Source organism: Puma concolor, chromosome E4 (genome assembly GCF_028749965.1).
Source record: "Puma concolor isolate L17-30 chromosome E4, mPumCon1.1.hap2, whole genome shotgun sequence".
NCBI lineage: Eukaryota > Metazoa > Chordata > Mammalia > Carnivora > Felidae > Puma > Puma concolor.
The window spans coordinates 62,305,045-62,320,734 of record NC_141683.1 but is presented as its reverse complement, the minus strand read 5'-3'; the positions used below and the strand labels follow the sequence as shown (position 1 = coordinate 62,320,734).

Below are 15,690 nucleotides of genomic sequence, written 5' to 3'. Positions count from 1 at the left end.
TCCATATGTCCCTTATCCCTTCTCCTATTGCCACAGACTCAATTCAAAGGGGCCCTAGTTTTTCTTCCTTTATTCTTGCTTTCATCTAATCCATTTTCTATACACTTCCATTAGAGTAGTTGTTCTCAAATACAAATTTTCTCAAGTCATTTCCCAGCTTAAAATCCTTTAGAGGTTCCCCTACCTTCATGATTTAAAAATATAAAGCCCCTGAGTATGACTACCAGGGTCCTGCAAGGCCATCTCTTATCTGCATGTCCAGCTTTATTTCTTAATATGCCTTCCCTCTTGCTACCTCAGGCTCCAGCCAAGTGCAGTATTTCTTGTTCCCAGAACTTAACATGGGTTCTTTTACCTCTTTGCCTTGACACGTTTCCTTTCCCTGGAACATTCTGTCCCACCTTACTTGGCTGCCTCCTACTCACCTCAGAAGTCTGAGCTCAGGATCTTCTAGCCCTTACCCAATCTGAATCAGTTACCCATCTTGTGTGTTCCCATATCCCTCTCTGGTCACCTCCTCCATGGCATGTATCACCTACGGAAGTAACATGTGTGCTGTCACCCTCAGCATACAGTGAATTCCTTAAAAGCAGAGACCCAGTCTTTAAGTTTTCACCTATAGCTGGAACAATACTTTCAAACAATAGTTGATCAAAGACTATTTTTGGAATGAGCTACAGGCAGTGTTCATAGGAAGGAGAAGTGGTACAAGGGTAAAGAGATTTGACTCTAGACAGCAATATTCTCCACTCAGAACCTGGCACCATAATCACCTCTATTTCCTCATCCAGAGGTGTGATGCATAGCAGTGATGGAGAAATAGCTTCTCACATAAGAATGAGGACTCACAGTGAAGTTGTTGAAAATCTGCAGGTGTCTGGATCAATAAGCACTATTTGTGTAGGGAGAGAACACTTTTACTGGAACTACATGGGGAATCGTCTTAAGTGGTTCATCCTTCAGGACAAATTCAACTGTGCATGTGCTTTTGCTTCATCCACAACAGTTTTGAAAAATACACTCAAATGATTGAACAAATAGGGCGAGACATGAACTAGAGCTCTTTATTTGGAAAATATTGAAAGAATAGAGTGAAAGAATAGATAATGATAAAACAGAGAGGTAAAAAAAGAGATAAATGAAAAATAATCATGGACATATTCAAATATGTCAATATGTCAAATATGTCAATATGTTTGTATATTCACATATACAAACCCAAATAATCCAAAACATTAGAATCATATCCTTATGCCAAAGAGGAACTGTGAAAGTATAGCCCAATATTTTCCTTAAATTAACTTCTGCAGCATACATGTAATCCCAAGATGATAAATGCGGGCTCTGCTTTGAAAAATGGTAAGAGGATGGGGACTGAATTACCCAGAAAAGGTAGAGATGAGTCTGTGGGTCCCTAGGTGGTGGGGAATTGGGGATGGATGATTGAACTGTCATCTTATTACTTGTTAGTTGAAACTTTGAGGAGCCAAAACTCATGATTCCTAATATCCTATAGTATCATAAAAGTACAAATCCATAGAAGTATATTAGTTTCAAATATAATTCCAATGTAAACAAATAATCTTGAGAACAATCCCACAAAGTCATATGTATGGAAGTGGGACCCAACTTCTGTTAACTCTAATAGGTTATTCATTTGAATGTCCTTTAGTCTTGATTCTCAGAGGAAGTAATTGATTGCTTAATGTCACACAGAGGGCAAAAGTGGTGGATCTGGGATATGGACCCAGAACTAATTCCAAATCCAGAGCTTTTACTAGAACTCCACAACCTTCTTAAAAACTTTGGGGGGAAATCTCCCACCCACCCCCCAAAAAATGCTGTTGTGAAAATAGAATAATATCCTATCATATTAAATAAAATAGTTTCTTTTAAAATAGAATTGCACATGGGGCACCTGGGTGGCTTAGTTGGTTGAGCGTCCAACTTTGGCTCAGGTCATGATCTTGTATTTGTGGGTTCAAGCCCCACGCTGGGATCTGTGCTGACAGCTCAGAGCCTGGAACCTGCTTTTGATTCTGTGTCTCCCTCTCTCTCTGCCCCTCCCCTGCTTGCACTCTGTCTCTCTCTGTCTCTCAAAAAATAAAACAAAACATGAAAAAAATTTAAATAGAATTGCACACACAGAAAATAATGGTATCAGACATTTGACAACCACGCCCACTCCTACACATTCCCTCTACTCTTAAAAAACTCAATCACTTTAATCACCCATTAACCCTTCCATTTTCTGTGGATATGAATATGTGTTTCTACTAATATAGTTTCCTAAATATAATTTTAGATAGTATAAATAATTTAGCTACATCAATTCAAATATACTCTTAAATACTATAAGCACATGTTCTGATTTATTTGGAATTTTTTTCCTTAATTTTTATGACAATGCTAGAATAAAAGTAACACCTTTTGAACATTTGTTGTTCAAAAGGAACATTTGTTGAAATGCAATAAATTTCCCAGTTTAAAATTATATATGAAGTATAAACAGTATGTACAATACCTTTTTTAAATTTAAAAAAAAATTTGTATTTTTGTAGCAAAATTAGCCTTTTAGAATGGTCAGAAAAAACTATTTTATTCAAAACATGATTTTGGTGTAGAGGAATATTATCCCCCACCCCCTAAAAATACATTTATAATAACAATAAAAGGAACTTCTAAGGAAACTTTAAGAAACCTGAACGACTTTCAGACTGTAGACCATTGTTCCTCAGTGCCTTTACTGGGGATAAATTAAGATCAGATATGCTGAGTTTACACGGATATGGCTACAAGCATTCTCTGCACCTGAGTCCTGATGAAACCAAGCATAAGCAAGGTCCCCATCAGATCCCACTTTGTAGTATAGTCATTGGCTCGGAGTTGGAAGTCACCATAGCTTGCAGTAAGAATTCATCTGGCAATTAAGTTTCATCGAGACTAGCTTAACCAGGCACAACTGACATCACATGCTTTCTGCCTGGTTTGAGAAGTGGAGCATTATGGTTTGTTGTCTGCATATCTATTATTGAAACAGCATAAGAAAAGGATTCTTTCATTTTCAACCTTTTCTTTCTTCTTTCTGCAGCTTCGTTGTGTTGAAGATCTTCAGACAATTCAAGTGATTAAGATTTTAAGATATGAAAAGAAAGTGGCCAAAATGTGCTTTTTAATGATATCTACCTTCCTGATCTTTTGGATGCCTTATATCGTGATCTGTTTCTTGGTGGTTAATGGTTATGGACACCTGGTCACTCCAACAGTCTCAATTGTTTCATATCTCTTTGCTAAATCAAGTACTGTATATAATCCAGTTATTTATATCTTCATGATAAGAAAGGTAAGTATAATAATAATAAACTCATTGTTTTCACTATACATATGTGACTGTTGGAAATATAATATTTTTATAGAGGTTATTCAGAAGAGCTTCAGTGATAAAAACCTAAATCAAGAATTTTAGAGGAAACTAAAGTGTTCAGGAAGAAATGTAAGATATTCCCAAAGAAAATAGTAAAAATTCTAAGATCTACCAATAGATCTTAAGTAAAAATCTATTGAAATTAACATTTATCAGAAAACATTTTATGTTCAAAGTTAAAATTCATTTAAAATTCTTATAGTACTATGGAGGTTACCCATTATTTTTACAAAACACCATGAGACAGGCACCAATACTATTCCTTACTTTATTTATAAATTATAACATAGGTCAAAGAAGTTAAATGACTTGCCTGATCCAGGAATTATTGGTGCCTGGATTCCAATCTTGTTTGCTTGAATACCAAAATCTACACACATAGCTCCCCACTTGGGGTTACAGATACTATTAACAATTAGTTGGGTTATTATTCATGTACCATGGCCAGTGTGTAGCTCAAATTAATCTGGCTTCAGAAACTCCTCTAGATCTAATGGGAAGCTTATTTCTTTGGTAGAAAGGTTTTGACTTGGTGGTTGTCAGTTATAACTAAGAAAGCCCTCATTATGATTGCTATGAAGCTAAGCCTCTAAGTTGCAAAGTTTAAAAATCAGAGAATTTAAAAGTTATGAATAATAGTTAATTACTCCATTGGAATTTTAAGTTAACAGATCACACTAATATCAGATAATAATAACTACTCAGGCTACTAATGCTCAAGAATTTGGAATAACGGCATTTTTTCAATTAACCTTATAATATTCACTGCTAAATCTCCCTCTCTCTTCTTACTTTCGTATGGTTTCGATCTGTATTCACTGATCTTTCTTTCTCATGTTGCCTTCATTAACTGTTTACTTGAACCCAGAGAATTTCAACTTGGAGTCCTTACAATCTGAGAATTACTTGAATTGACTTTAGGAGAGTCATGAGAACCCTGAAACTTGCTCGTAAAACTTTTTAAGAATGTTCACATGTGAATTGTTTTTAGCAAGATAGATTATAACTGATTTTCTGAAGAAGTATAAGACCTCCATATTTTAAGAACTACCACCTCGACAGGCAAATAAGTACGTTTTAAATATATTACCTAACAATTGTTTTTTTATGTTCTTCCTCTGGGCCAATAGGTCATACATTAGTTCTTGGAAAACTTTAAAATGCATACACCACACCTGGAGAGATTGTGAAAACAAAAGTGCATATTCAGATTTGCTATGCTGGGTGCCTGAGATTCTGCATTTTGATAAGTTTCCACATGGTTCCCATGTTTCTGGTTCCCAGGAGCACACTTTGAACTAGAAGTCTAAAAGATACAATAAACAAACAAAAACAAACAAATACATAAAACAATAGTCCTTATCTTCAAGGAGCTCACCATTTATGTGGGAAAACATATTTTGGCATACATATTCTAAACCCTTATAATGATGTATCTTTAGCACTTAACCTGATAAACAGTAATTTGATGAAGAAATAGTCTCAAATATTTTTGAGTGTAAGTATAAACTAAATACTAACTTGTATATAAGTGGGGTTTAAAGAAGACAGAAACCAATGTAGCTGGTTATCATAATTTTCATTACTACTCCCTGATCTGTGAAAGCCTATGTATAATAAGCCCATGTATTTTGCTCTGAAAAAAGGGGATAAAAGTTAAATTAAATAACTTATGGTTCAGCATTGTGTCCAGGACAGAGGGAAGAATCATGGGCACTGGTGAATGCTAGCATTCTCCACTGCAGTATTTTTTCTCTAAATGCTTTGTAATCTTGATAGAAAAAAAATTCTTTTCCTAGTTAACAGAAAATTAGTGAGACAGCAGACTGTAAACTCTGCAGGAAGGGCCTTGTCATTCTTTGCTGCCCTAAAATATTCCCAAATTGTAGCACAGTGGCTATCACCTAGTAGGTGCTCACTGAATATTTGTGGAAGGCATTGATGTTCAAACTTCCTTAAAGAAATGGACTTAGTTGCCCTCATAGAAGGTGCATGAAACTCGAATCCATAGAGGTTATAATAGTCCTATATGATTTTGTTAATGAGAATTATAATAAATAGAAAACATAAGACTCCAGGTTTATTTAGGTACATCTGAGCATTGCCACCTAACCCCATACACACATAAGCTAACAAATAAAAAAGAACAACCAAAATTAAACTCAACTAATTTTATTGAATGTTAATCCAGATTAAGGGCCTTAATATTCAACTTTATTTTTTCCCTGCCCAGTTTCGAAGATCCCTTCTGCAACTGCTATGTTTCCGACTGCTGAGATGCCAGAGGCCTGCTAAGGACCTACCAACCAATGGGAGTGAAATGCAGATCAGACCCATTGTGATGTCACAAAAAGATGGGGACAGGCCAAAGAAAAAAGTGACTTTTAATTCTTCTTCCATCATTTTTATCATCACCAGTGATGAATCACTGTCAGTTGAAGACAGTGACAAAACCAGTGTGTCAAAAGTTGATGTAATCCAAGTCCGTCCTTTATAGGAAGGAATAGTGGTAATGAAAGACAAGGCCTTGTATTGAAAACCACTTTTAGGCTTCCATTATAAGGACTGTTTTGGAATCCTCATTCTATGTTAATATTGTTGGAGAGGAAAAATTTTCCTCTGCCCTACAAGATTCTTCTGGCTGGTCTAGGAATTAAATTAACATCAGACAGATTAACAGGAGAAAAAAAAGTTTAATTCTGTGTGCAAGGAGGCCAAGTAATAAAATTGAGACCCAAAGAAATGAGCAAGGCATGCAGCTTTCATACGTTTTAGACAAAGAAACATAAATCTATAAGGAATTGTCAGGACAAAGAAACTTATGTTTGGGAGCTTCAGTTAGCAGAGTTCTAAACAGAATTTGGGCTGGGGTAGTAATTTAGTAAAAGTAACAAGGTTTGCTTATGTAGACTTCTTCAGCCCTGAATTCTCTGTCTCTGATGATACAGATGTCCCTCTAACCTTCTGGTGCAGGGAGGTATCTTTCGCGTGAGAGATTTCCTGCTTTCAGGGGAACAAAGGAAGGTCAGAGCATCTTTTATACACTTGCTGTTTCTTAATAACTTGAATTCAAAGTAATCATTATGCGATTGTGGCATATTTTGGGGCAGCCTACCCTAGGGCCCCACAATATCAACAGAACTTTTGTGGCCCAGCAGGAAGTATGAATTGCCCATATGCTTTCTGGCCACTGGAAACAACTGAGCAAGACAAATTGTTTTAATTCAATGGGTGCTTACCACAATGAAAAATCACTTATGGCACAAGATGGGCATCTGGCACCATCAACTTCTAACATGTTGGAAATTTTCATTTTGAATATATTTTTTTAAATGACACTATTTTCCAAGGCACATAGATGTTTTTCTCAAAAATACTTAGCTGTATTTACAGCTCAAAAATAGCTGTAAAAATAACTTTGTATCATACACATGTGAAATCACTAGGAAATCTCGAATCTTCTGTAGTGTTGGATCCTAATCACTGTCACATCCTATGTTTGACCAATAAAATTTATCAGAGTCAATTCTAGGGTGACAAAGAAATTCAGTGCCCTGGATTCCTCCAAAACAAAAGACTTGCCATATATGCAGTATGATAAAGATGAGTTTCAGATGAATATGCTGCTAAGCAAGCTATCGAAGGGTTATTAAAACGCACACAGCAAAGATGGTGAATTTCAAGCTAATCATAGCATCTAAGATATCATACATTATCAGAGGGTGTACATGAAGAAGGATGTGTTGATGGCAGATAGGTATCTCCATCTGTTTCATTTCAAACATAACTTGGCCAGATTATCCTTTTTAACAACTTGCCACAATTTTGCCAAGAGTTTTGGGTTTAGAAAAGAAGTTCCAAGCAAAAAATGAAACCTAATTTGAAGGGGGTGAAAGTAAGTGTAAAACAGTACTCATAAAGTGTATTATTTAATCTCTTTTGCTCTTCAATCAGTCTACTGGACAATCAATGCTCAGTGTTAGTAAAGAGGCCATTTCCCCATAAGTCATTGTTTAGACTTAACATGGATTATTAGAACTCAAAGATTTCTTTGACAATGTAAAACAGAAACTGAATCATTTTATTGTATTGCCTAGTTTTTATTTCTTAGATGACTATCCCACTTAGTGGAGCATCTACATAAATAATCATGTTTGAAAGACTTCTAAGTAATTCAGTTGGCCTATTGAAGAAGGAAGAACCAAAGAAAATGTTTTCACTAAATGAAATTTTCAAAATCAAGTTTATTGCTGGTTCTGCCATAGCAAGTTAGTAAACTGCTTCTGGGAGTCTTAAATGGAATAATTTCTATGAAAACTGTCTTCCCTTATTTCCTTTCCACTCTGTTGTATATATTATTTAATTTGTAAATAAAACTCTTCTTAGTCTTCACTTAGTATGGCATTAATGGCCCTTTTTTAATCTTCAAAAGGTAATACTGGCCTTTGAAGACTGTGAAGTAAAATTTGTTCATTTTGTAACTCTCTAGAGTGCCCCAAATTCCTCATTTACATTTCTAGTTTTAGCACGTGAATCTGAGTTCTGTGTTGGAGAAGTTCCATCCAGGGGATCAAAAGTGAACTTAACATGTTTGCCAAATTGTAATTTTTAGTCCTAGGTGTTGAGTCAATCTTATGATGACCTTCTTTATGTCCTTTAAAGAAAGGATGTGGTCTGTCTTCCTCAAGGCCTCTGGTGTTTTACTTTTGGAGAAGTGAAAGAGATCTTAGTCATTGCATTTTTATATTTAGAATGACCACACCTATGTGTAGTGTTGTAGGAAAACTGCCTTTTGCAACTTTAACTGGTGGTTTCGGGTTGTTTTTTTTTTTTTCTTTTTTTTTTTTTCCAATAATTTCAACGAACACAGAGAAATCCTATACTGAATTTCATTGTAAGCTGGCATATATCTTGCACTAGTGAATTAAATATGATGATAGAAACATGGTTTTGATCCTTAGTTTTGGTTATAAAGAAATTAAACTATTTGCTACTTCAGAACCTTTATGTCACCTGCTAATGACATTGGGAATTTCTTTTAGTGACTCCATGGAGTTTGCAGGAAAACAGGTCCTGTTTTCTGGAAGTAAGTGAGCCAGTCCCATGGTCTTCTGACATAGTGCAGGGGTCTCAATGACATGGAGCACATAAGTAGGTAGGTGCTACCGATGGCTATCAGTGTTCCAAAGAAAAAGAGTCCTTTATTTATCACCTGTAAAAACAGCAAGAAGTCTCATTTCATTTGTCCAGAGATTAAAATCTTAAGACTTCCTTCTTAAACAACCAAGGAGTATACAATTTCTTCTTTATTCTTTAACCTGAAACAGCAATTTAATTGAATGACCACTAGGTCAAGGCCTACAATGACCAGTAAGGTCTAGAATTTGGAGCTTTCCTCCTATCTCTGTCCTTTCTCCATTCCCAGAAATAACTGAGTCCATGTGTTCTGTATAAAGAGTTCTTTGCAGTCTCCCTGTGTATAGCCATGAAAAAAAAAAAACCCCACATACTTTAGAAAAAAAGAGTTATGAGTGTTATTTTAGAAGAGTACTGTGCTGAAGCCACAAATGACTCAGTCACTGCTCAGAACCTGCACAAAGTCTCCATGAGAATTGACTTGGCACTAAGTTTCCTGCATTCTCATTGGTGTCACTGTCTTTCTCCTAGTAGTCTTTTGGCTCCCTGAGGGCAGGGATCCTATTTTATTCATCTTTGTAAGAATAAATCTAGATTTCTTCCAATCAAGGCTCCACACAGCAAAGCAATCTTTCTAAAATCCACACCTGAATCTATTAGCCTCCATTGGTCTCCCTGCTTCCCTCAATATAATATTCAAAATCCTTGAGGTCCTTCTTACCGTCCCAGCTGCATCTCTGGCCATTCTCACACCTGTGGGCTGCCTTCCAGCCCCATGGATCCCCACCCACCCTGGCCACTCCCATTCTTCTCCAGGGCAGCTCTGCCTCTCCACCAGTCTTCACCAGCTTCTGAGCTACATGAGGAGAGGGGCTGTTGCTTATTCATCACCATGCTCAGCTCTGTCTCTACATGTTAAATAAAATCATTTGTTGAATGAATAAAGTTGTTAGATTTCCAAATCTGAAGATCAGAATTCTGAATGTCTATTTAGTGACATCTCTGGGTCAACTTCCCAAAATAAACTATGGCATTACATTGAAATTAGATTGTGTTTTATAAGTGATTCAATTCTGTCCAATTTTAGAAATTAAATCCATAAGAGTATTTCAGAAGCAAGAGCCAATTTGCTAAATAAAAGTAGTCATGTTGCTAAAATAAAGGAAGAAGTTTAGAAATAGTAGCATCTGTTTCTTTTTTGAATTTCTTCCCTTCAGAAGCACTCCCTCACTCTCTCTCTCTCTCCCTCTTTCTCTTTCTCTTTTTGTAATTTTGTTCATTAGGCACTTTTCCCTCTGTGTACCCAGGACAGTTTTTATTTGGAAGCAAACTTTTAGTGTCTATCACATCATTTCTGTATTTGCCTGAAGAATCATAACCATACCACTATGAACTTCAATTTATTCTGACCTTTTTCTGCCAATGCCAGCGCAGCACTGCCTCATGGTATCTTATTCTGGAGAAGGCAACCTATAAGGAAGTTTAAAAAAAGTATTCTTGTGATTCTTTAATGGATAAACAGAAGAATAAAATGAGGAGATGTCTTAAATCCAGACCTTACCATGGTATAGAGAGGGATAAAGGTAGATGGCATAATAGCATGAAGAAATCTCTCCATGGTTTTTTGGAAGATGAACCACCTCGAGTTGACATGTGCTCGCATCTGCAATAATGTAAGAGTCTTAACGAATATCTCAAATGAATAGCCTTTATTTATTTACTACAACTTATTATTATACTTCATTCCTATTCACTGCAAATCTGGACACGAAGTAGTCAAATTCTTGTTTCCTTAGCAGTTATTTCCAATCCTTTTCAGTAAAAGTATAAGACATTACCTTGAAAAGGTTGAGCAATTGCACAAAACATGTTATAGAACTCTATTTTGCTCAGGGGGCAATATGGGAACTCTATTTCAGCAAAAATCTTGTTCAGTCAGATCTGGGGATAGTCTGTGGGACCAAAGATTTGACTAATTGTCATTGTTTCCTGATTAATTTGTAATCTTCTTCATGGAAAGAAGAGATCCTTGAAGGTATGTCTTTCTTGACTTACTCCATATTCAGAACAAATATTCTGTTGTAGCTGTCTCATTTTTAAGGACACAAGAAGATTATATATATATATATATATATATATATATATATATACAATGGAATACTACTTGGCAGTGAAAAAGAATGAAATCTTGCCAATTGCAACAATGTGGATGGAACTAGAGTGTCTTATGCTCAGCAAAATGAGTCAGTCAGAAAAAGACAGATATCATATGATTTCACTCATGTAGAATTTGAAAAACACAACAGATAAGCATAGGGGAAGGGAAGAAAAAGTGAGATAATTTTTTTTGTTATTTTTTATTGTTCATTTGTTATTAATCATAAGCTCTGTTTATAAGTGATGCCCATATTTCAGGAAATAAATGTCTGTAAGATTCAAAAAATAAAGAAAGACATAAGCAAGTTACAACAGTGAAGATTTTCGGTATCTTACAGAACTTCCTTCACCACATATGTAATAATTCTGCTCAAACTAAAGTCCACTTTATTTTTATCTCTCTTCAGGAAAGAAGGAAAACAGCTACACTCTTTTCTTTAAATTTATCCTGAAATTTTTTTCATTTGATCATTTAAAAAGTGTAACCATAAGTATTTGTTGTGAGCTTTTCATGTGACTGGCTCAAAATGTAACTGTGTTTTTTCTTCTGAGTGTTAATCTTCTGACCATGAATATCTTTAATATATACGTATTTTTTTCAGTGCATAAGGCCCCAAAGAATATTTAAAGCTATTCTAAACTTGCAACTTATAATGTTAAGAATGCTAAGGTCATTTACTATCTCTTCATCCCTCCAATTTGTTAATACATTAATACATATAAAAATTATATCTTCATTAAAATAGCATATTACTAGCTCTACCAAATGTTTAAGGTTTAAGCCTGTGAATTTATCAGTGATTGAAACCAGATAATTTTTCATCTTTGTTACCTCCTAAATGTCCCTAAAATGTAGATGGAGATGATGTGTGTGGGTCATTGTCACTGTCTACTATCACAATCCATGCATGTGTAGGGAAGGCTCTGTGTGTGTGTGTGTGTGTGTGTGTGTGTGTGTGTGTGTGTTTGTGTGTGTGTGTGTGTGTTTTCTTTTTGTTCTCATTCAGCATGCATGCAATGGGGCTGGGGCAAAGAAAAATTAAAGGACATTTGTGACTTCTGGGGAAGATGGCAGAGTAGGAGTTCCCAGGCTGAACTGGTCCTATGGATACACCCAGATAACAACCACATCAGTGTAAAAACCTCAGAAAATTAACTGAAGACTGGCAGAACAGACTCTCCACAGTAGAGAAGAGGTCACATCAAAGAATGTAAGAAGGACAGAGACACAGCCAGAAGCCAAACTGACCCACAGGACTATCTGCAAGAGGGAGGGACACTGCTGGCACAGAGAGGGTAGAGGAGGAGACCCTACACCAGCCACCCCAGGCATCCCCATAACATTTGGATTTGAAAACCAGAGGGGCCTATCTTGGAGAGTTCTTACAGTCAGTGGGGCTTAATGCTTGGAACCTCAAAAATCAGAGGGCTTTACTGGGGGAGAGCCAGAGGGTGAATGGAAACTGAGTCCCCACCCTTAAAGAGATAGTATAACAAACATCCCCACTGATATACAACACAGCACAGAAGCAACAGTTTGCAAAATACCTGGGAAATATGTGAAGATTTATTTAGTAATCTCAGAGCATATGCTGGAGGGACAGGTATCCTTGGGAGACTTCTTCAAGAAAAAAAGAGCTGATGCATGCCATTTCCCTCCCCTGTCCCCTAGCCTCAACCCATGGACACCTGGTGAAACCAAGGCAGCATCAACATTCTCCACCTACCTTGCTAAGAGCACATCCACTCCCACATTCTCCTGCAGACCCGCCCCCTCCAACACACCTTTGGCAGGAGTCCTTCCAAATCAGTGCCAAAGCCTGGCAGTGGCAAGCAGCCCCAATGGGCCAACTCCACTCCAAAATGACTCCTGCCCTGGGAGAGAGGAATATAACCACACATACCAGTCCAACTGCAGCCCTAGCAGTGGGCTGGGAGCAAACATCTGATCTGACTGCAAGCCCTGCCCATCAAAAATAGCTTCTCAGGGGACAAACAGGGAGAGAGCCCTGCAGTTTGATGGTACCACACCTCTGGCCAACACCTGTTCTGATTCAACTCAAACCCAAGGTAACCCCAGACTGGCCCACTAACAACACAGTGACAAAACTCTGCTCACAATAGGCAAAGAGAGACATTGCAGATGACAGGACTGAAGGCAAATATGGCTCAGCCACAACAGGGTACAGGCAACGAACATAGGAGACACCCTGAAGTATCAGGTGCCGGAGAACAGGGGACATTGTACTGCAGGGCACTATAGGACCTCTTCTTCAAAAGGCCACTACTTTCAAGCACAGGAGATGTAGCTGACTTTCCTAACACACAGAAACAGACACAGAGAGTGAGATAAAGTGAGAAGACAGAGGAATAAGTCCCAAATAAAAGAACAGGACAAAATCAGACTAAGAGACCTAAATTAAATGAAGATAAACAATATGCCTAATAGATATTTTAAAGTAATAATCATAAAGATACTCACTGGACCTAAGAAAAGAGTGGAGGACCTCAGTGAAACCCTCAACAAATAGACAGAAAACATAAAAAAGAACCAATCAGAGATGAAGAAGTCAATAGCTGAAATTAAAAATCCACTAGAGGGAATTAAACTAAGGGAACTCAGTGACACCATTAAGCACAATAATATTTGTATTATAGGGATCCCAGAAGGACAGGAGAGAGAAAAGGGGGCAGAAAATTTATTTGAATAATAGCTGAAAACTTCCCAAATCTTGGAAAGAAAATGGATATCAAGATCCAGAAGGCACAGAGAGCACCCCAAAAATAAGGTTCAAACCAAGACACATAGTAACTAAATAGCAAATAGTAATAAAGAGAGAATTTTAAAAGCAGCAAGAGTAAAGAAAATGGTTACATACAAGGGAAACCCCAGAAGGCTATGAGCTGACTTTTCAGCAGAAACCTTACAGGCCAGAAGGGAATGGCATGATATATTCACAGTGCTGAAAGAAAAAACTTCCAGCAAAGAATACACTATTCAACAAGGCTATTATTCAGAATATAAGGAAAGATAATGAATTTCCCAGACAAACAAAAGTTAAAGGAATTAATGACATTAAACCAGCCCTACAAGGAATGTTAAAAAGGATTCTCTGAATGAAAAGAGAAAGACCATAAACAAGAGTAAGAAAAGTAGAAAGCACAAAAGCAGTAAAAATAAGTAAATCTATAGAAATCAGTCAAGGGATCCACAAAATAAAAGGATGTAAAGTGTGATACCATATACTTAAAATGTGGGGTAGGGGGAGAAGATTGAAAATTAGTGCTTTTAGAATGGGCTCAAATTTAGGAGACAATCAACTTAATATAGACTTATATGCATATTTAATATAGACTTAATATAAAATATATGCATACTTTGTTATGTATAAGCCACAGATGAAAAGCCAGTAATATATATGCAAAAATAAAGACAAAAGAATCCAATTATATTACTAACAAAAGCTAGGAGACCATGAGTTAAGACAGCAAAAGAAGGAACAGAAAAGAACTACAAAACAACCATAAAACAAACAACAAAATGACAATAAATACATACCTATTAATAATTACTTTGAATGTAAATGTATTAAATGCTCCAATTAAAAGACATAGGGTATAGAATGGATAAAAAAGCAAGACTCACGCATATGCTGTCTATAAGAGACCCATTTCAGACCTAAAGACACATGCAGATTGAAAGTAAAGTGATGGAAAAGCATTTACCATGCAGATGGAAGTGAAAAGAAAGCCAGGGTAGCAATATTTATTCAGGACAAAATAGACTTGAAAACAAAGACTGTAACAAGAGACAAAGAAGAACATTACATAATGATAAAGGTAACAATCCAAAAAGAAGATAAAGTAATTGTAAATGTTTATGCACCAACATGGGAGTATCCAAATATATAAAGAATCTAATATAAGCATAAAAAAAGTAATCAGTAGGAATACAGTAATAGTAGGGAGCTTTAACATCCAACTTACATCAATGGATAGATGATCCAAACAGAAAATTAACAAGGGATGGCTTTGAATGACATATTAGACAAGATGGAGCTAACAGATGTATTCAGAACACCCATCCTAAAACAGTAGAATACACGTTCCTTTCAAGTGCACATGGAAAATTCCCCACATTACATCACACATTAAGCTACAAAACAAGTCTCAACAAGTCCAAAATGATCGAAGTCATATACCATTCATCTTTTCTGACCACAGTGTTATGAAACTAGAAATCAACCACACGAAAAAAATCTAGAAAGAACATAAATACATAGAAGTTAAGTAACATGCTACTAAATAATGAATGAGTCAACCAAGGAATCAAAGACGGAATAATAAATGCATAGAGACAAATGAAAATGAAAACACAATGGTCCCCACATTTTTTTGATGCAGAAAGGCTGTTCTAAGAGGGAGATTTATAGCAGTACAGGCCTACCGCTAGAAGCAAGAAAAATCTCAAACAACTTAACCTTACACCTAAAAGAAATGGAAAAAGAACAAACAAAAGTGGAAGGAAGAAAATAATAAAGGTGAGAGCAGAAATAAATAAAATAAGAATTAAAAAAATAGAACAGATGAAACCAGGAGCTAATTTTTTGAAAAGAGAAACAAAATTGATAAATCTTTAACGAGACTCATAAAAAGAGAGAGAGAATGGACTCAAATAAACAAAGCCAGAGATGAAAGAGGAGAGATAACAACGGACACCACAGAAAGACAAAGAATTGTCTATAGACAAAGAAAATATGAAAAATTAGATGTCAAAAAATTGGACAACCTAGAAGAAGCGGTAAATTCCTAGAAACATATAACATCCCAAAACTGAATCAGAAAGAAATAGAAAATTTGAACATAACAATTACCAATAATGAAATTGAATCAAAAATTAAAAAAAAAAACTCCCAACAAACAAAAGACCGGGACCAGACAGCTTCATAGGCAACTTCTACCGAACATTTAAA

At 36.2% G+C, this 15,690-nt stretch overlaps 2 protein-coding genes across 3 annotated transcripts in view; one reads left to right on the top strand and one right to left on the bottom strand.

Moving 5' to 3' along the window:
* Nucleotides 1–7,820, top strand: part of OPN3 (opsin 3) — a 50,683-nt gene extending 42,863 nt beyond the window's left edge. Inside the window, exons 3-4 of one of the 2 annotated variants that reach the window (XM_025926307.2) lie at nucleotides 3,092–3,343; nucleotides 5,658–7,820. In XM_025926307.2, the coding sequence (XP_025782092.1) occupies nucleotides 3,092–3,343; nucleotides 5,658–5,921 (516 nt within the window). In that variant the 3' untranslated portion in view covers nucleotides 5,922–7,820. Of the gene's footprint in view, nucleotides 1–3,091; nucleotides 3,344–5,657 lie in introns of those variants that run through there. The other variant, XR_015245891.1, reaches the window with a different exon arrangement.
* KMO (kynurenine 3-monooxygenase) overlaps nucleotides 7,649–15,690 on the bottom strand; it is a 57,699-nt gene continuing 49,657 nt past the window's right edge. Inside the window, 4 exon segments of the mRNA XM_086693489.1 lie at nucleotides 7,649–8,502; nucleotides 8,505–8,636; nucleotides 9,971–10,030; nucleotides 10,122–10,223. Coding sequence (XP_086549615.1) covers nucleotides 8,434–8,502; nucleotides 8,505–8,636; nucleotides 9,971–10,030; nucleotides 10,122–10,223 — 363 coding nt within the window. The 3' untranslated portion in view covers nucleotides 7,649–8,433.